Source organism: Sceloporus undulatus, chromosome 1 (genome assembly GCF_019175285.1).
Source record: "Sceloporus undulatus isolate JIND9_A2432 ecotype Alabama chromosome 1, SceUnd_v1.1, whole genome shotgun sequence".
Taxonomy (NCBI): Eukaryota; Metazoa; Chordata; class Lepidosauria; order Squamata; family Phrynosomatidae; genus Sceloporus; species Sceloporus undulatus.
Window position 1 is genome coordinate 237,549,525 of NC_056522.1, and position 25,823 is coordinate 237,575,347.

General features: G+C 38.9%; 1 protein-coding gene across 5 annotated transcripts in view; it reads left to right on the forward strand.

The window, feature by feature from the left end:
- The window catches only part of HEG1 (heart development protein with EGF like domains 1), a 78,155-nt gene that overhangs the window by 33,206 nt on the left and 19,126 nt on the right, over window positions 1-25,823 (forward strand). For 3 of the 5 annotated variants that reach the window (XM_042445003.1, XM_042445006.1, XM_042445004.1), the window contains 12 exons: window positions 3,057-3,332; window positions 4,584-4,937; window positions 6,494-6,808; window positions 8,595-8,918; window positions 10,339-10,662; window positions 12,972-13,313; window positions 14,706-15,074; window positions 16,115-16,441; window positions 18,283-19,659; window positions 21,700-21,816; window positions 22,961-23,080; window positions 24,977-25,071. In XM_042445003.1, the coding sequence (XP_042300937.1) occupies window positions 3,057-3,332; window positions 4,584-4,937; window positions 6,494-6,808; window positions 8,595-8,918; window positions 10,339-10,662; window positions 12,972-13,313; window positions 14,706-15,074; window positions 16,115-16,441; window positions 18,283-19,659; window positions 21,700-21,816; window positions 22,961-23,080; window positions 24,977-25,071 (4,340 nt within the window). Of the gene's footprint in view, window positions 1-3,001; window positions 3,333-4,583; window positions 4,938-6,493; window positions 6,809-8,594; window positions 8,919-10,338; window positions 10,663-12,971; window positions 13,314-14,705; window positions 15,075-16,114; window positions 16,442-18,282; window positions 19,660-21,699; window positions 21,817-22,960; window positions 23,081-24,976; window positions 25,072-25,823 lie in introns of those variants that run through there. The other 2 variants (XM_042445005.1, XM_042445007.1) reach the window with 2 other exon arrangements.

Sequence of the window (25,823 nt, forward strand, 5' to 3'; positions counted from 1 at the left end):
TATTTTTTTCAGATCTGATTTGTGGTGACTTTTTTGTGGTAAAATGTAACTATAATGCCAGTCTGCCCAAAGTGGACAGGCAAAGAACTATTAAGATCTCTGGTCCCTTTTAAATGGAATGTTTCCTCTTTGCAAATTCAGCCCATTTTATTGTTTCCTGTTGATCAGAGCTGAGGGATTAGCTATGAATAGCCTCTACTTTGCCTCTTAAATAGCCTCACCCAAGGCCAGCCTGAGATGTTTTGTTGCCTGAGAATAAGGACATAAATTGCCCTCTCCCAATACCAATGGATTGACTGTTGAATCTTATTTTAACACTGGCAACAGGACAGCATCCTCCACTGCACCTGATGGAGAGCAGGCCAGTTTAGAGGCAAAGGTGCCTAGAACAAGGCTGCTCAAAGTGGTGGTCCTTGGTGCCAGTTTCTAAACCACATGTTGCCAGTCCCTTGAGAGCCTTCTGGAAAGAAAGCAAGCATTGTAGCCAATAGGCACAAATATAGTGCTGGTCCCTGAAACACTGGGGAAAAACATTGTCAGTCCCTCATATCAGATAGCCTAAGCAACGGTGGCCTACAACACACATTTCTGTCTTTCAACAGAGTAGAATGGGCACAAAGCCACTATTGCTGTTCCTTCCTTACAAACCACCATTTCACAAGGCAACTGCCCTCAACTCTGCCACATGGTAGGGCTTCTCTGAATTGCCACAGTGTGAATCTTTTGCTGCCTGTGTGCCTGTGTAATTATTGCTTTCCTCATATACCAATTTCTAAGGAAAATTGATCAGGGTGCCTTATTTCCTGCTGCAATGGGGGGGGATATGGAAATGTATGTATATTATAGCAATAGCAAGTATGTTTCTATACCACTTATCAGTGCACTTAAGCACTCCCTAAGTGGTTTACAATGTGTAAGCTAATTGTCCCCAACAAGCTGGCTACTCATTTTAGTGACCTCAGAAGGATGCCAGACTGAATTGACCTGGAGCACCTGCCTGGTACTCAACTCACAACCTTGTGGTTTGTGAGTGAGTGGCTGCAGTACAGGCATTTAGCCACTGTGCCACCAGGGCTCCTTACATTGTACATTGCAGTGCCATGGATTATGACCAGACAGCAACCTTCAGTATAAGGAATGAGGGTGTGTGGAGTGAATGAATGAATGGCTGGTGGATTGGCAGCTCCTGGATCTTCTCCATTGATGAATATGGTTTTCAGTGAAGATGAAATCAAATTTGCCAGTGAGGGACCTGACCTAACCAGACCAAGGTTTTTGTGTGGTGTCTTGTATACCAGGATGGTGTCTGTTCAAGAGTGGAGGCTTTGAGATACCTGTTGCTTCCAGTGGCCTTTAGTCTCCCCTTTATCTGCATTGTTGGCAGTCCTCATTTCAGAATAGAATACAGTTGTAATGTGTTATGCAGAACTAATATGATACTACCTTCACTTTGTTAGATTCCACTCCCACTCTCATCCACGAGACCCTTGAGGGTAGGACATGGGCAACATTTTGGCATCTGTATACAATGACAAGAAACCAGGATGGTACCTTCTACATGTATTAAAGAGGAAATAAGCAGATTTCATTTAATTTAATTTTTAATAAACATATGTCAGTTTCCTCGATAATCCTGTAAGAAAAATAGTGGGGTAAAAATAAAATGAATAAAATACTGTTTGAAGATCTGGTGTAGCATGACATAGTTTATTGAATAAGTCAGTTCCCTTCTTTTTAAAGAGGAAAGGTGTTCTAGCTTTGTCTTCTATAAAGAAAAAAATTGAAGATGCTATACAAGTATTTGTTTAAAATATACATTTAATGCAGCATTCCATCTGTCTTTGTCTTCCTCTTCTTCTCTTTTGTAATTCTTGTCCTTTGCTTTCTATCTACTCATGTATGCCCTGCCCTTTGTAGCCCTGAGACATTTGGTCAAACAGTCCTATAGAGATTTATTTGAAAACAGATCTCACTGAAAACAGATCTCACAGTGGTTCAGAGTGTTGTTCTTGTTGTTGTTGTGTGCCTTCAAGTCATTTCTGACTTAGGGCAACCCTAAGGTAAACCTATCATGGTTTTTTCTGAAGCTGAGAGTGTTTGATTCACACAAGGTCACCACTAGGTTTCCATGGCCAAGCAGGGCATCAGAGCCTGTTTTCCAGAGTTGTAGTGCAATGCTCAAACTATTACACCACACTGGATTTCTTCAGAATTTCCTAAGGTCAGTTACATCTGCATGTGGACAATATATGCTTTGCTTTGCTCTAATTTCCCTGAATTCTTGTGGCAAATATTCGTGAATACTGTATATACTCAACTATAAGTTGACCTCATGTATAAGTCGAGGTCAACTTTTGGGGCCAAAAGTATGGATTTTGGTGGGACCCGTGGATAAGTCCAGGATCAGACTTCAGGAGGCAGCCTAGCTGCGGGGAGAGGCTTCAAGGTGATCAGCCACCCTTTCCAGCCTCTCCACAGCTGGGCTTTCTCCCAGGTAGGAGCCCAGCTCACTCGCCCTTCCCAGCCAGCTGGGCTTTCTCCTGAGGAGAAAGCCCAGCTTGGAGGAGGCTGCAGGGTGATTGCTCGCCCTTTCCAACCTCTCCACAGATGCGCTTTCTTCTAGGGAGGAAGCCCAGTTAGGGAGAAGCTGCAGGGTGATCAGCTGACCTTCCTAGCCTCTCTCCAGCCTGGCTGCCTCTTGCAGAGGCAGCCTGGCTGGGGAGAGGCTTGGGTCAATCACCATATTGACCTGTGTATGAGTAAACCTAGGTTTTTTGGATCACATTTTTGACCTAAATTTCTCGACTTATACATACGTATATACAGTGTACCATAGCATCTATTTTACTGACATCCATTTCACGTGCAAAAACTTTCTGTAGACATTTTAAGATGCAACTTTCCCCCCATGAGTATCCCTGGCTTTTACAAGACTCGCAATTGGGGTGTAGAGATTAACTTGTTTTTCATTAGGAATGCCATCTTTACAACTAAATTGGTGAGGTCATCTTGGTACATGCAGGTGGCACATCCTATTTCATCCTCTTGTGTTTCAGGTGACAGTAACAGTGGTCAGCTGAGGAACAGCTCAGTTACAGAAAAAGATGTTTCCATTTCTCAGAATGACAGCATGCCTGTTTCAGTTTTTTCTGAAGGAGAGGGAGAGAGAACATTACGAACTCCAAGAGATGTCAGCCATTCTCACAATGCAACACAACTGTCCAAAACTTCTAGCATCCCGGTACATACAAGCCAAATGGATTTGTTACTAGGAGACCCTGTTTTTACTGAAGCAGTAGGCACAAAATATCAGGCTCCTTCAGGAACAACAGGTAAAAAATAAAGATTTCTACATTTTTTCCTAATGTGAGAGCAGAGTTTCACTCATCTGGTATGAAGATAAATTTTAAACTGTAAGGAATTAACATAAGAAAGGAGAGAAAGAGATAATATAAATCAGGAATGGGCAACCACTAGGCATTGAGGAGCGCGTTCTCCCCTGAAAGAGGCACACCCCTTTCTTATTTATCTGTTGTTGTTGTTGTTGTTGTTGTTGTTGTTGTTATATTCATTATATCTTTCTCCCAATAATTAGACTCAAGGCAGCTAACACATTTAAAAATAATACTGATTAAAAACTATACAAAAACCTCAATACTATAAATATAAAAGTTATTTTAAAGCAATTAAACAATTTATAAAATTAAAAACTTTAAAATTCATTACAAATATTCAAAAAAGCTCCACACAGTACTGAAACGCCATTCCAATCTGTTTCTAAAGCCTGATGTTCTAGGCCCAGGCAGTTACTTTTTCTTGGGGGGGGGGGAACCCAGGTCTTAAAATGGTGAAACCTCCTGTTCCTCAAACAAAGCAAAATGGACATTAGCACCACACCTCAAGGACAAAACCACATCAGTCAGGGGAGCTTACAAAAATTGGCTGATGCCACACTTTCTCAGCCTGAGTCTAAAACTTTGCAAGATTTATATAAGAACAATTATGCACCTCTCTTGAAAGAAGTATCAAAATTATTACTGGAGAAAGTAGCATCTCTGTTACTTTGTTATTTGTTTTTGAAGGATGACAGCCATTAAGAGGGAACTGATGTCAAAGTGGAACGTTTTCTGCTTCAGTTTCTTCTGATTTGATGAAATGTTTGAAGGAGAAAATTTCCTCAGTATAAAACTTTAATTTAATGCTCCCAAAAGTAATGTTATAAATTAAATCTGCCTGATTATAAGGAAGAAATGTGTAGATGTGAAGGCTTTCATGGCCGGCATCCATAGTTTTTTTGTGGGTTTTTCGGGCTCTGAAGATGCCAGCCACAGATGCTGGTGAAACGTTAGGAATAAACTCTTCTAGAACATGGCCACATAGCCCCCCAAACCCACAAAAAACTATAAATGTGTAGATGCCTTCAAGTCGCCTGTCAACTTACGGTGACCTAATGAATTTCATAAGGTTTTCTAAGGCAAGGAGTATTCCAAGGTGGTTTAAAATACGTTTCCATAATCAACTGTAATTCCCACATCACATGGAGGTGGAACATCTACAGTATTTCTTTTTCTGTTGTGTTTCAGCTGTTGAAGACAGTGTTTTTCTGAGAACCACCTCAAACACAGTTGGAAGCATTCCCAGTTCTCACATGGACAGTGTATCTGCTCCAGGTTTGTCTGAGAGAGGTGGAGAGACAATGTTACAAACTTTAATAGATATCAGTAATTCTCACAAGACAACACAAATATCTACAACCAATAGTGATGAAATTTCCACTGCTTCAGGACTCCCTGATTCTTCTTATGCCTTGACTCCAGTACAGAGCAGAGAAATGGATTTGTCATTAGACAATGATTTCACCAAGGAAGCTGTTTCACTGAGGAAGGTGCTCACTGAGGAAGCTGTTACTCTTTCTCAGGGTCTTTCAAAAACAACAGGTAAAGGATGAAGCGCTCCTTGAGTTTCAGAGCACTCTTATACTTCTCTAGAATAAAGATTTCAGGGCAGTATTTTGCTTGTCTAGGGTAAAGAGAGGTCCACAGTGTGCAGACTCAGTAGGAAAAAGAAAAAGGACAAGGACAGATAAGATTATGTCTACATAAAGAGGTGTTTTTAAAACAGTTTGGAAAATTAAACCTATCTTTGGTCTTTCATTTGTTTTTTGAAGTTTAACAGTAGGAAAGATGGTGCTGACATCAAAGCAGAATTTCTGATTCCAATATCTTTTTTGATTAGGTTTTTAAAATGTCAGCTATAAAAGACAAAGATAGAGCCCATACAGACAGGCCAAAATAAAGCTGCTTCAGGCCACTTTGGAGGTATGCTGTTTAAATGACACATGCATCTTAAGAGGCCAGAAGCAGTGCGAAAGCTGGGCTCCAGTCCTTAGGACTGGAGCATGGCTTTGGTGTGACTTCCGGGCTCTTAGGATGCATGCATCATTTAAACAGCATACCTTCAAGGTGACCCAAAGCAGTTTTATTTTGGCCTGTCTGTTTGGGTCCAAAGTTAAGAAAAACATTGAATAAATGGAGACTAAAATTCTGCATTGGGATATATATATATGTCTATCACATTGTTGTATCTTCATAGTTATGTCTCCTGATTCTGCCACTCAAGCACAGTCCCTCTCCAAACAAAATGTTACACGTGTGAAAGAAAACATTTGAATACTTTCATTAAAAATCTGATGTCATTTAATTAATTTTGCCAGTGAAAAATAATGCATTTACAATTACACCAGTAAAGACTGTGCTAAATGTAAAAGTTAAATTTCCTTCAATTCTCTTCAATGAACTAAAACCAACAACAGATTATTAATGGCAGCAATTATTTTCAAAATATGTATGGAATTATGGTGTGAGCATAAAGTATATCCTTCTCTCTGCCCCATGAGTGAGAGAAAAACAGAGAAAAGATCCTTTTTTGCCATTTTCCGAGCGATCATGCTATTCTGTAAGTCAGCAGTCATCTTGCATTGGCAAAATGTTGGTATAATTGGGATTCCATGGAGTACCAGCACAAAAGTTGAGAAGAAACGAAAAGTCTTCAGGTTTTTGCATGCAAGCACATACATAGACACAGAGCCTAGCAAAGGTTTATGCATCCATGATGTGATCCTATCCCCCTGCATGTGCTCTGCAACACACCAGATAAAAAGAGAACAGCATTCTATAGAACAGGAACCACTGTACTACAGGTAATAAGAGAAAACACATTAAAGTTTAAGCATCATCTCTCACACAGCCATAGTCCATATCTACCGCTTGCACAAATAATCACCCTTAGATTGATCTACACACTACAAAAGTTTTTTTTAAAAAAATAGTGAGTATTTTAATCCCTGACATTTTAGCATATTTTAAAAAAATTAGTGTGAAGGGAAAAAATACATTTGTTTTGTTTTTAAATAGATTTTCCTGACCTTAATGATGGGAAATAATTCTTCCCAGCTTGGTACATAGATTTCTAATTTCTCACTGTTACGTTGCAGCTGATGAAGATAATGGTCAACCAAACAGCAGCTCAAATATGGATAGAAGTGTTTACTCTTCTCACATGGAGAGTGCATCTGTTCCAGATCTGTCTGACAGAGATGGAAAGAGGACATTAAAAACTCCAGGAGATGCCAGCAGTTCTCAGAATACAATACAAATATCAACAAACCCAAGCAGTGAAATCTCCACTTCTTCAGACCTCCCTGATTCTTCTTCTGTGCTGAATCTTGTTCAGACCAGCCAAATGGATTTGTCAGCAGGAGGCACTGAAGCAATAGTTACAGAAGCGCAAGTTTCTTCAAACACAACAGGTAAAAACATTATTTCCTCATTTTCCCCCAGAGATCAGATCATTATTTCACTTGTTTGGTGTAAAACCAAAATATGAACATAAAAATAAATAAATAAGAGAAACAGAGCAGATAATTATAAAACTAATATCTTAGCCATTTAGGGGTTAAAGCTAACTGAAAGCATGATGTTTTATATAATAACCATTGTATATCACTATTTTTCTGTCTTTACTGATATTTGTGTCTTTACTAATATTAAGATATACTATAAGTTCAATAGTACCAGCTGAGTGGCATTCAGAATTTTGCTTGTTTGCTCTGGAACAAGCTATTTGTACTGCCGTGCCAATATTATTATGAGTAAAATATAATAAATGTCCAAGGGAAACTTTGTTTAAGGTTACGATTTTATGATTTTTTTAAAAAATGGTACTAACTTTCCAAATATGAATATTTTTAAAATTGGATTTATTTATACTTTTGAGGAGAGAGTAAATATATCACTCTACACATCTTCAATAAAATAACTAAAAAAATATAGTCCTGCTTGCCAGAAATGTTGCATTCTGAATCAAATTCTAGGCTGGCCCCTTACCTGCTCCCCTTTCCTCAGCAGGCAGGTAAAATCTTTTCTCTTCAAGCAGGCTTTAATATGTAACTGCAGCCAGAAACCCTTCTTATTGAAGTTTTTTCAATTGTTTTTAATGATTTTATATTTTTAACTTATTATATTAATCAGATGTTTTAAACTGTGTTTTAAAATTGTACAGTTTTTAAAACATCCTTTGTGAGCTGTCTTAGGTCCAATTTAGTAGGAAGACAGCATATACAATTATAGTAAATAATAAAAAAACATTTTGGGATTTATTGAAGGTAAAGTGTTGATATTTGTGCCAAGTATTAAAAGCAAGAAAAATCTTTAACTGTTGAAGGACTGGTTTAATTATTTTTTATATGGCACATCCATATTACAAATGTGTAAAAAAAGAAAAATGCCTTTTATTGTGGTAATGAGAATGATGTACAAATTTACATTTCTTCATGTTATGACAATACCTGGAAATAAAAATCCTCTATGTACACTTGCTCCTCCACATCTGTGACTTTTGTGGATTTGATTATTCCCGGGTTTTATTAATATGTTCTCTCTAGGAATATGTAGGTCCTCCAGCGCAACTCTGTGGTCAACTTTAACCAAAAGTCGCAGTGAAGGACCTAGAGATTCCTAGAGAGAACACTCCACTAGGCATTTGTAGCTTCTCCGGTGCAATTCTATGGTCAATGTCTGGCAGATTTTGACCACAGATTTGCACCGGAGGACCTAGAGATTCTTAAAGTGGTGTTCTCTCAGGTAAAAACATAGTGTTTTTGTTATTTGCATTTTTTCCACATTCATGAGGGTCCTGTGCCTCTAACCTCAGTGAATGTGAAGGGATGAGTGTATAGGAAAATAAACTTTCATCTATTACAAATTGTTAATTTGAGTAATCGGTAGTATTATTAGACTGTACTCCCAATCCAGCGTTTTCCATTGGGTGTTTATGGATACAAAGAAAGAAAGAAAGAAAAACTATGGTGCTCTTTCACATACACAGTTTCCAACTGCAATTTCTACTGTTAAAATTGTTCTAAACATTTTCAGTTGTTGGAATGTTTAATTTTTAAGTATTTAAATTTAAAAATTAATTTTGTTTTTAAAATTGCTGTTAACATTGTTTTAAAATGTACGGTAAAAATTTTAGTGTTAAAATGAAAATTGCTGTTAAAATTAGAGGTGTGTCAACCTTTTTCTGTTGCATTTCAGCTGACGAAGACGTTGATCCATTTAGGAACAGCTCAAACACAGAGAGCGGTGTTTCTAGTTCTCACATGGAGAGTGCATCTCCTCCAGGCCTGTTTGACAGAAGTGGACAGAGGACATTACGAACTTTAAGAGATGTCAGCAGTTCTCACAGTGCAACACAAATATCCACAACCACTAGTGATGAAATCTCCACCTCTTCAAGCCTCCCTGATTCTTCTTATGCTTTGACTCTGGTACAGCCAAAACAAAAAGATTTGTTACCAGGAGACACTGATTTCACTGAGAAAGCAGTTACACATTATCAGGATCCCTCAGAAACAACAGGTAAATGATGAAGTTCATGTTTGTTCCAACACTGGTGCTTTCCATCTCTCATGGAATGACATACTGATAATACCCCACATTTGATAGATATGCATGGAGCCATTACTTGTGGAACATGAAGCTGTTATTGTTATTCTGTTTATAGCACACGTTTCCTAGGAGATTATCGCATGGAGGATAAGGACAGGAACAAAGCTCCTGTCCTTATCCCATCCTATTTGTGCGATTGTGCCAAAGATCACCACACATGGCACACTTATCCCATTCTTCTCCCATCAGTGAAGTGTAGTGTAATGGCCCTGTCATTTGGTATTAATGGAAACTCCTGTTAATACCAAGTGATGGGGCCATTACACTTTACTGATGGGAGAAGAATAGGATAAATGTGCCATGTGTGATAATCTTTTGCACGATTGTGCAAATAAGATGGAATAAAGACGAGAGTAATCCACACGGGAGGTCACAGTGACTAAGAAAAGGCCCCCAACAGTGACCAAGAAAGGCCTCCAAGGTGTCATCATACTCCACTGTATTTATAATCCACCAGTCACAAAAATGCAAGAACATCCTCTTGAAGGATGGGCAACTGCCGGGGGTTGCATTGAACTTCTTTGGGGCCCTGGAGGGATGCTGCCCCCGACAAACTCAAACTCCATGGCCGTGAGGGTTCTTGTGTTTTGTTGTATTTTCAAACTAGGAGCTAATAAAAGTTCCTGCTTCAGTCAGTTTATGTTTTGAAGAAAGTTTATATTTTATGTTTGTTTTGTAAACTCACAGTTTATGTTTTTAGGCTGAAAGGTCGGTCTCTAAAAGTCTCTAAATAAAAAAGAGAGAGGAGAGGCCAAATGAACAAAAATGTGATGAAACTGAAGACATTTAGGGGATACTGTTTGGCATTCTGGAGCAACAAGACCTCGCCAAACGTTTTGGGGGAAGGGCACTGGGACTCTTGGAGGCCCTATAAATGGTATTGTCTTCCTATGATCCAGATGTTCCCAGTCCACTGTGACGCCTGGAACAAGAGAATGCACCTTAGGGTTTAGGCCTCTTTATATTCAGAGACTCAATTCCTTTCTAGAGGCATCTTGACACAGAAACTGTGAAACTGTTATCTCACCAGTACACAAAATGTGTCCTTCTTATAAGGATTTTAATCCAGGGCATTTTTTTCCCATGTTTCCTTTGTTTTAACTAGTCAAGGAAAATGTGGCCCTCTGGCCATTGAACATGCTAATTAGTTCTGATGGGAATTGGGACTAATAACATTTGGAAAGTCATAGGTTCCCCACCCTTGCATTAGAAAGAAGGGAGAATCAGTATGTGTGTGTATATGAGAGAAAGAAATAATCAAAGGCAAGAAATTCTGTGCAATCTCAGCACATGTAAGTGGCACATCTAATGTATTATTGTTGTATTTCAGCTGTTGAAGACACTGGTCTGCTGAATACCAGCTCAAACATAGAGAAAAGTGTTTCCATTTCTCACATGGTCAGCACATCTGTCCTAGGTGTATCTGACAGTGGTGAAGAGAAGACCTTGCAAACTCTAATAGATGGCAGCACTTCCCATAAATCATCACAAATATCCACAGCCTCTGGTAGAGATATCTCCAGCCTCATAGGACTAACTGATTTTTCATCTGTGTTAACTCCGGTACAGACCAGAGGAATGGATTTGTCACCAGAAGACATGGATTTCACTGAAGTCACACATACACACCATCAGGCGCCATCAGAAGTAACAGGTGAAGGATGAAGATCTAATTTCTTACAGGTTTCAGAGCAGTTTAACCTCAAGGATATACACCAGGCCTCCTGTAGAAATGTGGGGATTCTTATTCACTCTAGAGCAGAGGAGAAAGTATGTCCCATGGGCTGCATGCAGGCCCCAAACTCATTTCTGTGCCCCCCCCCCCCCCGAGACTCCCCCAAAGCCTGCAGGCAATCCACCTAATCGTTAATTTTCAAGCAACCTATCAAAACATGCTAAAATATCCCCAGACATGGCAGCTTTACTTCCTACATACTCCACAAACTCCAGCCTCCGCTACCTGAAAAACCAGCCCAAAGTTGGCTGGAATACAGTTTGGAAGTGATACCATGTTACAGTGGACCCTTATTATATTCTGGGGTTTGGTTCCAAGATCCCCCGTGGATAACAAAATCTGTGGATGCTCAAGTCCCATTAAATATAATGACATAGCAAAATGGTGTCTCTTATAAAAAATGGAAAATCAAGGTTTGATATTTGAAATTTATACTTTTTTTGAACATTTTCAAACCGTGGATGTTTGACTCCGTGTATAAGAAACAAACAAACATACAGCTTCATTTATATACCGCTTCATACTGAACTAGCAGTGTCTAAGCAGTTTACAACTGTAAGCTAATTGCCCCCAACAATCTGGGCCGATTGTACTTCTAGTTTGGAAAAAAAAATGGTTTTGCAATCTATGCCATTGCCTTCCTCTGACACTGAGAGTGTGTGACTTGCCCAAGGTCATCCAGTGAGTTTCCATGGCTGAGTAGTGATTTGAACTCTGATCTCACAGAGTGCCAATCCAACACTGAAACCACAGGGCAGAAATTGGCCCTACCCCAACCTAGTTGTACACCCTTCTTCTAGAGTATCACAAAGAGGAATGTTCCTGCATTGTGAGTTGCAGTAATGGAAACTTTGTTCAAAATACATCCTGAGAACAGAAACCCTTTAGATCTTTTCTTGCATCCTCTTTCCACCCTCCACCACCACCCACTCTTGTCCCTCAAGAGTTGGTGTGTAGATGAAACATGCCATGGAAAGTAGCATAACTTCTTCCCCCACACACTCATATTTATACAGGTCACTATGTGGCTGAGGATTATTTCTTTATTTAGAATATTTATACCTTACCTTTCATCTAAAAAGGCTCCCAGAACAATTTACAAATTGTTAATTTGACAGTTGTGTGACTTCAGGCATACAATCCCAAAAGACATGAAATACAAGGAAAAGGGAATGGCAGTGTGAGATGTGATGATGTTCAGCAGATACTGCCTGTTCTTCTCTCCCTCTGAGGCCATAGTAGTGCCAGCTGGGATGGAGAGAGGGGATCTTTCATATGCTGATGGGCCCAAGCATGATGGAGCTGTGCCTGCCTGTTAGTCATTTTCAAATATTAGATTTGGAAACTTTACATTGAGTTTGCATAGATGACTTGTAGGTGGCACCCATATTGTCATTAATTCTTTCTATTATATTGGTGATTGATGATTTTGTGAGCCTGGGGAAGGTAATCTAGATCATATGTTTTTGGCTTTCTTTTATAAGATTAATTGGCATCTCACTGTGAAATAAATATAAATCGGTCAATGATTTAGAAATATAACCATGACCTTTTTCCGATTTTTAAAAAGAATTGTTTTTGAATGAGATGACTGTTATGATAAGTGTGCATTGATAACAACAGGGTTATCCTATACACATTTACAACAGTTTAGCCAGTAGTGCTGGCTTCTATGTCAGTGGGGTGGTGAATCCCCTCTAGATTTTCATCTGAGTATTGTGGGACAGGGTTCACCACTTTAGATAACTCCTTTTTAAATTACAGACAGAAATTCAGTGCAGATTCACCACTCTTGCCAATATGGAAATCACCAATGGAGTAAGTTTTCCCTGCCATATTTTTGAGCAAACAAGTGTAGAATTGCATTATTAGGTATCTACACTGCAGTAGTCTGAATTTGTTATGGACAGTTCTAATCGAAAATAGGAGGAAAAATCAACTGATAGGTATACTATAAATCACGAAGTACCACTGTCAATAAATTGAGAAATGCTATAACAATTCTAAATCAATATATATGTCTAATTGATTTATTTTAAATAAACAAATTGATAATACAATTATTATATGAGAACAAAAATTATAATTGAAAAGTCCAACCAAAAAACACCTTGCAAGGATACAAGATGCTGCAAAGATACATTCTTCTGTTTATTCCATGACTGATAATATAGGATGAATATCTGAATGGAAATGCACAGTTCTAATACATGTTTATTCTTACCTAGATGTCAAGGATCGCCAGCATACCTTTAGCCACTTCAGTGTAGAAAAAAGGGCCGCTCAGACCAAGAGTGTGTTCACTGCTGCCACCTTTGCCAGAAGTGGAAATAGGACTTTTGGATCACTAACTGATTGGACCAAGTCCACAGATACAACAAAACTCTCAGCTTTTGATTTGGAAGATGTCACCTCTTCAGATTTAACCCAGACCTTATCTGCTACAGTACAAAGTGAAAAGGAAAGTTCACTAATTACAGAAAGAGATTTCGCTGAATCTTTAAATCAGTCTATATTTACGTATTCTTCCAACATCTCCTTGAAGTCATTTACTATCACAGATCTTTCAAGTGAGTTTTTAAATTTGTTATTGTCTCTATCTGATAGAGATCCAACATGATAGCGAACTATCAGTTATTGTGTGCTGACCTGAGATGTTTAGAAAGAAAGTGAGATATAAATATTCATATTAAAGGAATAAATAATTAGTAAATGAAATAATTAATTTCCTACTTGTTTCTCAGTCTAGCTCCTCTCCATTATTTTCCACTTCCCCTTTTTTGGAAACAAACTGAAGTCTGTTTTCAGCAAGAAATTTATCTACAGCTTTGAACCATGAGAAGGGGTATATCTTTGTTCTTTTGAAGGCAGGTCCATGCTTTATATGTTTGATGCAAGCCATGGTTTGCATATAGACAGGGTATGGTGTAGTCACACATGTGCTTTCTTGTCAAAGTGTTTCATAAGCAGTTCTCTTCCCTTTGGGAAGCAGATGAAATGGTGATAGTATACATATGTGCATGTGTATTTATATTTAAAATACAAATGCATGCATTACTGTAGATACCCTGCTCTATATGAAACAAAGAATGTCTGTCTTACAAAATGTGAAGACCTCATTGGGTATAGTATTGTCGCTACTATTTTTAATTTGAGAAATCCCATGTCACTTTGGCAATAAGAAATGCTCTGCCTTTTTATGTGAGTCCTCCCCTATGGCACACTATGGCTAGCCTTTAAAGTAGATACTTTGAAAATTATGAAATTATACACAGTATAAAATGCTGTTTAAAGTGAACAAGTGAAACATTTACGGCATTTCTGATTCTACAAAATAAATTTAACGCAGTTCAAATATCCACTGACTTTTTCCCCCCATTAAAATTGTGTCTGTCTGCAAGCAACTTTAGTCTTATAACAATATTCTAACTACATGCATCTTTATGGGATCAGAAATCTACAGGATGTAAACTAGATGAAGACATGTTGAAGTTCATCTGAGTTAAATTGCTAGACCTAGCATGTATTAGGGATCATCAAGAAACAGGCATGCTTTAAGTTTCTTTGAAAGCAAAATAATCTAAATCTTGTATCAAAAAGATATGTGAATTAAATGTTGAAATCTAAGTGGCAGCATATTTCTCAGGACTTGCACAATCATGCTGTGTGGCTTTAGCTGGAGATCTTTCAGGATTAGTTTTGTACTGTGCTCCCTAATCTGTGCCAGCACTCTGTAACCAGTTCTATCCAGAGTTATTAAACAAAAGTCCCATCATCTCCAGGTAACATGGCCAAGGATGGTGGGATTTGTTGTCTAGCACATCTGGGGGACACTGTGCTGTGGAAGACTGTAAGTTAAGACTTAAAGTTAAGACTTTTAAGTTAAGCCTTAAAAGATGTTATAAGAAGGTATGCTTATGGAGTATCCCATATTTATCTTTCCATATTTAATCTCATTTTAGGCACTAGAAACAATCTTCGGACCAATCAAGGATCAGTTGCAGAAAGAAGGCTTTCCAATGCTTCTACAGATAGTTTATACCTTTCTACCACATCCACACACATTGGGGAAAGGACCATGAGATCACTGCCAGATAATAGCACTTCTCTGCCAGATAACAGCACTTTTCCAGATGTAGTAGATACTCCCACTTACGATACTGAAACTTCCAAGTCTTCATATCCAGCCTTGACCGTGAAGTCTATGGTAGAGACTGAAAAATACAATGTCTCATTAAATGAAGGGCAATCTACTGGGCCTTCTACACAGCGCTCACTTGAATATTCCTCTTTAATTCCATTGTACTCATCACCACCACAGGATTCCTCAAGTGAGTTTTCCTTAGGACAGAACTGTAGGAGGAACTAGCTGTATTATTTGCACTCTTCTTGTTGTTTCCACAGACCTTCAAATTGTTTCCAGCTTATGCCAAGGCAAACTTGTCACAGGATTTTGTTGGCAGAATTTGCTCAGAGATTATTTGTTTTTGCCTTCCTCTGAGGCTGAGAAAGTGTGACTTGCCCAAGGTCACCCAGTGGGTTTCCATAATGGAATAGGGATTCAAACTCTCCAGAGTCATAGTCCAAGGCTCAAATCACTACCCATATTATTTATGCATAAGTATGTGTTCCTATTGGTCCATACACACACACACACACACACACACACACACACACACACACACACACACCACAGGGGTAGATATGGATGGGGGAGGAGCTGAGGGCATTGCCCTCCCAATCAAGAATTCTGCCCCTAAACAAAATTTTCTTTTAATTCCCAAGTTTCTAGCATTGCAATAACTTAAAAATGTAGTTGAGCATCTATAAATAGTTTAGGCCTCCAAAGAAAAGGGGGATGCAAAGTAGCCAAAGGAATGTGAACACAGCAAATATAAAAGTTCAAGATGTGAACAATTTTCAGTGTCTCATCCTCTGCAATGCTAGAAATGTGGGAACTGAAGGAAAATTTCAGGGCAAGGGACATAATTCTTATTTGGGAGACAAAGCCCTCATTCCCACCACCTTAGCTACACATCTGATTTACACACACACAAATGCCCTCAAGTTTCTAATACTCAATAGAAAAAAAATCTGTTATGGATGGTGTTATTACTGCAATACATAATACTTATGTATTGTGGGGTTTTTTCCAAAGCAAATTTGTTTTGGCCCAGTGATATCTAGGCTATACTACAAGCTAATGAAATGTTACTATTTTTAGTATTCTCTTGGTGAAACAGGGGTGGGTCAATTCCAACCATGTCAAATGGGCATATCATTCACTATACTAGAGATTAGGAATTGCATGACCTCTGATAGTAAACCGTCTGTTGCGAGTGCAATTTTCAATTCTCCATTCCCATTTCAGCTATTGGAAGTGGTCAGCATTTGGTGAATGGCTCAGAGGTTTCATATTCTTATACTGAGAACACTTACACTTCAGCGCTGCTCAGCAAAGGAGAACAGGGAATGGTGCAATCTACCATTAATACAACATTTCCGGAAGTGACTGAAAGCATCTCACTGTATATGGAAAAGTCCAGCAGCTCAGAACTGACTCCTTCCGCACCCGATGTTGACTCTACAAGGACTCGTGTTGATTCAGTAGATTTTGGTACCTCTGAGCCTTCAACTGAGACTTTTCAAACTTTCAGATTGTCAAGGATGCCAACTTCCTTCCAAAGTGAATCTTCAGGTTTGTTTTATGCTGTGTCCCATTTTACCAGTCATTGTAAAATTCCACTCCAACTATATATTTTCTGCAAGAATTGTAAGGCAACATGTTTTGTTCGACCACATGTTCTTGATGAAATTGAATCTAGGTAAATCAGTAAAAGCTGTTGCTTTCATGCTTTTCCATATATTTTTTGTTCCGTAGATTAGAAGCTCCAAATGTTCTCAGCAAAGCTTTGAATTAATTTTCTAGCTGATTCATTAAATTATAGGTTTTTTTCTAGCAATATCTCTTAACTCATTAGATTCTCCAGTTAACTGAATTAACTGAAATTAAAATGTGCCTATTAGAATGTGAGGAAATTCATCACACAGTTCTGTTGTTAGGCAGGCAAATATGTGTGATTTCTTTGAGAAGACAGCGGGGGGGGGGGGGGGGGAGAAAAAAAGGGATTTTTTGGCCCAAAATAAGAGCAGAAGGGCTTGGATTGGGAAAAAAAAAAAAAAAAAAGATTAAAAAAAAGTGAATCTTGGAATGGTTTGTTTGCTTAGCAGGAGAGTAAGGCCCCCGTGCAGCCACAGCCCTTTCAAGATGGCAGGTCTGTTTCACTTGAAAAGTAGGTTTCCCTACTCTAGGTCTGTACAAGAGGAAGGTGTTGGGATTATTTCTGGGTGGGTGAGAGTGCATTTTGACTCTCTGCAATAACTCTCTGCAGTGACATCATGCCCTCTATTAATTATATTCTGGAGTAGTTTCTGTTGTGTATTAATACACAGTCTTGTATGAGCTGTAATTAAGCTCTTTGCAGTTTTGCTCACGTAGTTCAATGCACTTGGGTAATTAAATGAAAAGTAAGTATACTTGCATGCTCTGCTTTGTAGATCCTTATGTTGGGTTCTACACTGTAACTTAATAAGGATAACCCAGTGAAATACTATTTTGTGCTCCACCAACTGTGTCAGAGTGAGGGATGAACAAATCTCCCAGGGAAAGAATGTTAACATTCTGGGTATCACATTGCCACTAATTCTATTTCATATGGCAAAAAGGACTCCCAAGATGATCTCAAAGAGCATCCTGTCCTTTGTCAGTAGGAATTGTTCTAGAATTTATTTATTTTTAAAGCCTGGCATTTTTAGAGACTGGTAGGATTTGTAGTTTTGTGAGATATTTAGCCTTCTCTGTTAGAGAACTCTGGTACCACAGCAAACTGCAAGTCACAGGATTCCATAGGATGGAGCCATGACAGGTAAAGCAGTGTTAAACATATTAATTCTGCAGTGTGGCAACAGTCTAGTTATATCGTTTAAAGTTAGAGTAAAATATTTGTTAATATTTCTTATGATATATTTTTTTAAAAGCTTAGTTTTAATACTGTGAATTCTATTTACTGTAATTATTATTGTTCAAAACTTTTAAAGGGGCAAAACATTCTTGCCTTTTTAAAATGACAAGGAAAAGAAAAGTTACATTAAATAAATGTGTGCGTGTATGCATGCACGCACATGCATATTTGGTGTGAATGAGCCTTAAATGACTTGCTGACAGATTTTACTCAGCAACTTGTGCAATAATACGAGTTACCTATTTCTTGTTGGTTACTTGTCCCCAGCAGACTAATGTATGAGAGCACCTGCAACAAGAAATAGACAGTACCATGACTCTCATCTATGCTATTTTTTTGTCAGCACAATTATATTATAGGGCATACAGGTGTAGGCTGTTGTCCATTCCCAAGCTGCTTCAGATACATAAGATATTAATGTAATTGCCAAAAAGTTATTTTGCTACTGTGTGCAATTTTTACACATCAGTAGAAACTTCACATTACTAACCAACAATCACTTTTGCTTGTATTTCAGACACTGGAACAGGCTACCAGCCAATGAGTAGTACTGACACTGGCAAAAGAACATCTGTTTCTCATACTGACAGCACATACATCTCAACCACCTTCACCAGGGGTGGGGAAAGGACATTACTCTCTATTTCACACAACAGCACCTTATCAGCTGACTTGTTAGAAAGTTCCACTTTTTATACTGAAACCTCCAGCCCTTCAGAATCTCTTCAGTCCTCATTTCCAGTGAACCAGAGCAGAGAAAGTAGCATGTCCTCAGGTGACATGGATTTCTCTGTACCATCAACAGAACCTTTAGCTGCACATACTCCCCAAACACCAGAGTACTCTTCTGTAGTGAATGAGCCACATACAGACCTCTTTTATTCAACATCTGACCCTGCATCTGCTAGCAGCTTGTCATTTACATCTTCCCCACCAACATCACTAAAACAAGATTCCCTCCCACCTACTCAGCCACCAAGGTTGTTTGCCTCATCAGAGACTTCTCTCCCACCATTTTCCTCTCCTTTCCCTTCACCATTTTCATTGACCTCTAAAACACCTTTAATAACATTTTCACATAGACTGTCATCAACTGCACTGCCCCCATTGCCATCTTTACTGCCTTCAGTTTCTTCTTCATCTTCATTGGTACACTCTAGTGAAGATCTTGAAACAACTGTTCCTATGACTACATCTGAAGAAACAACTGGAGTAGATTCCCAAACACCTGGAAGTTCCCTCAGTGAGTACAACAATCAAACTAGGACAGATCCCTCAAAAGATAGCAGAGTACTACCATCAACGGGACTTTTTCCTCTTCTGACTGAAACTACTGAACAACTTACAAACCATTCTTCACCTGTGACAGTCTCCCTAGAGGAAACCAAAGACTCAAAAAGAGAAAACACTTCTCTCCCAGGGACCAGTGTTGAAAAAACTCTTCCTACATTAACTACCTCTTCCCCATACTTGCTAGAAAGTACCACAGGTTACAAGGTTGCAAAAGCAACAGCTTCTACATTACCAAGAGCAACTACTCCAAAGGGGGAGGTAACAACAGGAAAAAAGCGTACAGACGTAACCTACACAACACTGAGAATGCCTACTTTGGCATCAAGCACAGATGCTATGATCACTACAAAGGCTCACAAAGTTCTGCCATTTTCTACTACCAAGATGTCTCACACCACTGAAATGACAACAAAAGGGATAGAAAAGAGCAGTGTAACTAGTGCTAAAGAGCACATGATCACCACCATCCGACCTCCACCCATCATGATTTCTTCTAGCACAACCACAACAGAGACTTTTTCTGTTTCTCCAGTTTCCACAAAAGCAACTACAAATGCATGGTCAGGAAGCTCAAAGACATTTCCAACTTCCCATGGAAAAGGTAAACCACCTTTCAAAACAATAGAAGCACTCCTATATCATGCAAAATGAATTTAACATATATTGGAAAATTACACATTTGAGAGATTCTTTAAATATTAATGAAACTGTCTGTGAATGTTGTAAGTAGATTTTATAAGCAGACAGAACTAGTCCCTGGGGGAGGGTGCAAATGACTCATATCACATAAATGTTAAATAACTAACTGCTTGATAATGTTTCTTAACAGAAAAAATTATTGTATATACCAATAGCAAATTTAGGTGCTGGGTTATTCAAACAGCTAAATTACAACTGAGCATGCTCAGCGGCCACAAAATGCTGAGTATCATATATTTTGGCGGTAGGGCAGGAAACCAGCAAGGGTGGGTTTGGGGCATAGCTGGAAAACCTCTGTGGTCATGCTGGGTGGGGGATTTTGGCAGCTGTTCTCCAAAAAAATAACTTTTACAAAAAGGAGTGGAGAGGAACATTGATAAGGGCATGTTTGGCTAGTTAGATTCTGAATGTAATACTGCAACATTTTATTTCAGGACCCACTTGCACAGTTTTGTTTACTGTTATGGCATCATCCATGCAGTTAGGACATTTCATAGTTAATCAGTGAATTTGCTCCTTTAACTAAAATCAGAATTTGCAGCAATAGTCTCCAGGTGTTAAATAAGGCAAAGACCTACACCATCCCACTATGCCTGTCATACAAGATATCATTTAGGGAATAGAGGCTGAATGGCAGTTTGTTTCTACTGTAGAAAAAATGTCTTGAAGGTGTGCTGATAACACTCCAGAAGCACTTCACCTGCTGGATGCCATGAGTGAAACTGAAATTGAGGCCAGCAGAATGAGTGAAAGTTCATACTATCCAACAACAGTCATCCATACAATGGTTTTGAGTAAAGGGGCTTTAGACACTAACCACTGGAGTTGTAACATACTTTATAGGTAGTGTGATTGTAATATATCTAAGCACAATTTTAGGAAAGTAAGGTGGGGTACAGACTGCGCAGCAGAAAAGGAGCTCAAAAAAGTGGCTCCTTTTTGCTGCGCCGCAAAGCACCAAAGACGGCGTATATACATTGCAGCTGCGCAGCTCCATATGGAAGCTGCGCAGTTGTGACATAACGTTTACGTGCGCTGGGTGTAAGGCGCTGTGTAACTGCGGGGCGTGTGCACATCGTGGACGCGCTGCAAAGGGCCCATCTGGAGAGGGCCATAGATACATTGCTGACATCCAGCATGCTGTAACAGCTTCATTGTTGAGATAGGTTTCTGGGAAACCAGAATTTGAATCCTGGCTTGGCTATAGAAACTCACTAGGTGATCTTGGGCAAGTCATATTCTCTCAGCCTCAGAGAAAGCCAAGGCAAGCCCCCACTGAACAAATCTCGCCAAGATAACCCTGCCTTAGGGTTGCCATTGTTGTTAACTGCCTTTGAGTGAACCTCGGCCCATGGTGTCCCTATGTAAGAAAGACCTCCAAGTCACCCTATCCTCAATCACCCTGCTCAGCTCTTGTAGACTCATGGCCATGGCTTCTCTGATTGAGCCTATCTGACTGGAATGTCTTCCTCTTTTCCTATTGTCCTCCACTTTCCCAAGCATTATACTCTTTCCTAGTGAGTCTTTTCTTCTCATGATATGGCAACCTCAGTTTAGTCATCTTTCCTTCCAGGAATATTTCAGGCCTGGTCTGCTCTAAGAACCATTCACTGGTCTTTTTAATAGTCCATGGAATTCTCAGAACTCCTCTCCAGCACATATCTCAAATGATTTTTTTCCTATCAGCTTTCTTCACTGTCCAGCTTTCACAACCATATTTAGAAATGGGAAATATAATGGCATGGACAATCCTAACTAATAGTCAATAATATATGTCAGGATCTAGTTCCTTCATAACTTTATATGGCAACTAGGATTGTCATAAATCAGAACTAACTTGAAGACACACAAGTACAACATATGTATTGCCATAATAATCAGATTTGGGAGTGCAGAAGTGTGGTGATCGCCAATTTAATTCTCCAAATGTTTTGTTTCACAGCCAATGTATGTACTGCAGATACCTGTCTAAATAATGGGAAGTGTATGATGGACACTTTGACAGGCAAATTCCAATGCCAGTGTTTACCTGGTTGGCAAGGAGAAGACTGCAGAATAGGTAAGCAGTACCTACTGGCAGACATACCAATACTTGATGGTTGTGAGAAATCTTTGAAGCGAAAGTAGCTTGGATTGTGGTATCCTCTTTCTCTAGGGCTTTGGGAACCTGCTCTGGGATGGTGTGAATATGTACATGCTATAGATATGTTGCATTAATTAATTTAAATGTTTAATAAATAATTTTAGCAACAAAAAACAGCAACACAATTGTATCAAAAGCAGCACCTTTCCTGTCACTGAAATTCTCACTGTACTGTATCTACAATTTCTACCAAAATTCAGCAGCAACTGGTCTCTCTATGGTGCAAGAGGATGTGAGATTAATGGAGGCAAACAGTGGCTCTGTTCTTTCTTGGAAGGGCGTTCTCAGAAGGTGGTGCTGGGGGATTCCTGCTCAACTCATTGGCTCTTGGTCTTTGGGGCCCCTCAGGGCTCAGTCCTGTCCCCTATGCTTTTAAACATCTACATAAAGCCTTTGGGAGAAGTCGTCCAGAGTTTTGGAGTAAGGTGTCACCTGTACACTGATGATACCCAGCTGTATCACTCCTTTCTCCTTAATTCCAAGGAAGCTGTTTCTGTTCTAAACCACTGTTCTGACCACTGTAATGTACTGGATGAGGGCAAACAAATTGAAGCTTAATCCAGACAAGACAGAGGTGCTCCTGGTCGACCAAAAGTACTCAGAAACTTCAGCTGATACAAAGAGCACAAGACAGATCTGGGAATAGGAATTCAGCTTGTGTTAGATGGGGTTACACTCCCTAGAGAGGCCAGGTTTGCGCCATCCTTTCTATCCTTCCAGTGCCAGGTAAAGATGTTCCTGTGCAGTCAGGCCTATTAAGCTGAGAAGGACTGGGTTTTTAATGCTGGACTATACACATTTTAATGGTTTGTATTTTAATTTATTATATTCTAATTTAATTCTTAAAATTGTTTAATTGTTTTTTAATGTTTATATTTTTATATTTTAATACTGTTATACTGTTTTTAAATTATATTGTTTTATACTTGTTGTTTGCCTTGAATACCTGTATTGGGAGAAAGGCAGGATACTGTATAAGAAAACAACATCATCAACAACAACAACTGTATGGCATGAAAGAGCTCCTGCTAAAGGTTGTGGTTATTCTTTGCTTTTTCAGATGTAGATGAGTGTCTATCTAGCCCATGCCCAGCCTCAGCCACATGCACTAATACACCAGGTTCATTCAAATGTACGTGTTCCCTGGGTTACTGGATGGAAAAAGGAAAGTGCAATTTAGGTAAGAGAACCAAGGAAGAGGATAAGTAAAGAAAATAAGCTTCTTAGTAAGATAGAAATCTATGGAGAGATTAAATTTTTAATTTTAAAAGGATTGCACTTGTTAACCAGAAATACCCATAAGCATTATTTTTTTGATTCTTGGCCCTATTTTGACAGCTGCCACTTTATACCACCTTGGAATTTATGTAATTACACACTTCAAAAGCTTGTCAGTTTTATCATGTAACTGTCAACATTCTTGACAGTATGATAGATTCACTTTTATCTAGATATCTCATGGAACTTAGACCTGATAGTATAACTGCTTTTTAGTATAAATTCCTTTCCAGCTACTGAATGATGTGAGATCCAAACCATTTGTATGAAGCAACGCCATTATGGATCATAGTGATTTCATGCGAGGACAATCCCTAGTGTCTGATTGAATTGCCATGGTAAAATCCAGAGGTTGGAAAAGTTGCTTTTGAAGACTGTAGTTCCCAGCTAGCTGGAGGTTCTGGCATGTTTCCAAACTCTGTACACCCACTCCTATGAGAACAAACATACACATGGAATACCTTCTTGTTAAGATGCAACACAACTCAGGTCTCAGTGGCTCCCATTTTACATTTCATGGGCCAGAGTAAATGGCTGCAAATCAGCAGCATTGGGAAGGAGGGATAAAAGCCCTCCAAAATGGGATCACCCCCACTTCCGACGCTTTAACCAGGCTATTGCTGTTGATTAGGCTCAGAAGCTGAACCTCATATTGCCTCTTCCTTCCTTTGGTCAACGAAAGTGACTAGTGTGGAATTTGTTGGACCTTAATTTTTTTTAGCAGAGTTTGACTTCCAGCAAATATCAGGATAGTTAGAATGCTCCATTACCACTGTATCTCTCCTTTCTGAATGTGTTGTTGATCTCATTGGAGAGGTAGGGTATAAATAATTTTATTATTATTATTATTATTACCCAGATGCTTTCAATGGCTTCCAGAATTTAAGTCACTCAGTGGATTTCCATGACCAAGCAGGGATTGAAATCCTGATCTTCAGAGTCATAGTCCAATGGTCAAACCATCAGGCCACTCTGACTCTGTTATTGATCATGTAGGCTTATAAATGCATATTATCCACATTTCCAAAAAGTATAATAGAATTCTCTGCCCAAGAAAATATTGTCATAATTAGGTATTCTGCATCACAACAGTAGCTTACTTTGTCAGAGATGAAGTTAGTAACCATCATATTTTATGTACCACATTTGTGTATAGAATTGCCATAGATTAACTTTTCTGGGAACATAAACATCAATACAACATTTGCTTTTCATTTAAAAAGCAATGATAATCTTCAAGCACATTATTTTTAATAAAGTTCCATTTAAAATAACGTATGTACAAAGAGTTCTTGTTATGGGGATATTAATATTTCTGTTCCAAATAAGCCAATACTTCAACTAAGAAGAATTATATTTAGCTGTGCCTGATGAACATAAACTGTTTCTAACAAATTCAGGATGTGTCTCCATGTGTATAGCCATTCCACAAGGAATTGGGCAGAGAAACTGGGCTCTGTTAAAGTCAAGTCTTCCAGTTTTGGCAGGGTCTGCTTTCTAGTGTATGAAAAGCAATGGCGGAGGGCTGCTGGTTTTAAGCTGCAAGATGGTGGGAAGGATGATTAATCCTTTCCCCTTGATCTTATTTTTCCTAATCAAACCACCACACCAGCTACTTTTTCCACTATAGCTGTTAAAACACGTGGATATAATTTTCAGAGGAAAACTAATTAGATGAGATAAGGTTAAGCACTGCCTTCTTCCTCATCTTTCTTCTACTCAAGATAGCTGCCTCTCTTGGGGAAGACGGAGGGATCTAGTCCTAGTAACAGATAAAAAGCTATCTTCTTATTTTTAGTGAGAACATTTGTTGGCCAGTTTCCATTAACATTTAACACAACTGGAGGGAAGTACTCAGAGCTTCATCAGGTTGAAGAAGATATCATAAACATGGTGAGTGTCAAAAGATGAGTTAAGAACAGCAGTAACCATGGTGATATGTGAGGGGGGGATGCAAAATGAAGGTCCTGCCCTGCAAATGAGAATTGAGTACCCCCTGAAATTTTTCTTCAGTGTCCAAATTGTTCACACTTAGAAAATTTATGTTTCCCGTACTTGCATTCCCTTGGTCACTCTGCCTACCCCTTTTATTTGGAAGTCTAAACTTTATTTCTAAATGTATAGTTGAAGTTTTACATTAATGCAGTGCTGAATTCTGATTTGGAGGGAGCAGTGTCCTCATTTTGAATCCCCCCTGCATTACTTACACTCTTGCATGTGAGACACTTTGCTGAAACCAAAGAGAGTTTCTGTGACTGCATGGTAGGTTTGGAGGAGAGGAGAGGAGAGGAGCTCAGCATCTTTACAGGAGTGCATCAAAAGACAGAGGCATGGTGGCTGCTAAGGAATGCAAAGGAATGCATAGGTGCGCATTTGCTAAATGGCTTCTCAGTTAAGTTTTGTCATGTGTAAACTGCATACGCCTGAACTTCTGCACAGTGCAGCCTGGAAGGGTAATCTTTTGAGCCAATGGGGAGCAGACAAGAAAAGCAGCAAAAGAATAACTATGCTGGATTCTCATGAAAACAGGAGTTAAAGTTTTTGGCACTTCCACTTATGAATAAACACTTTCATAATATACACTGTGTTGAAAATTGACATTTGCAAGGCAGAGCTTCCTTTAATCATGAAAGGGAGAGTCACTG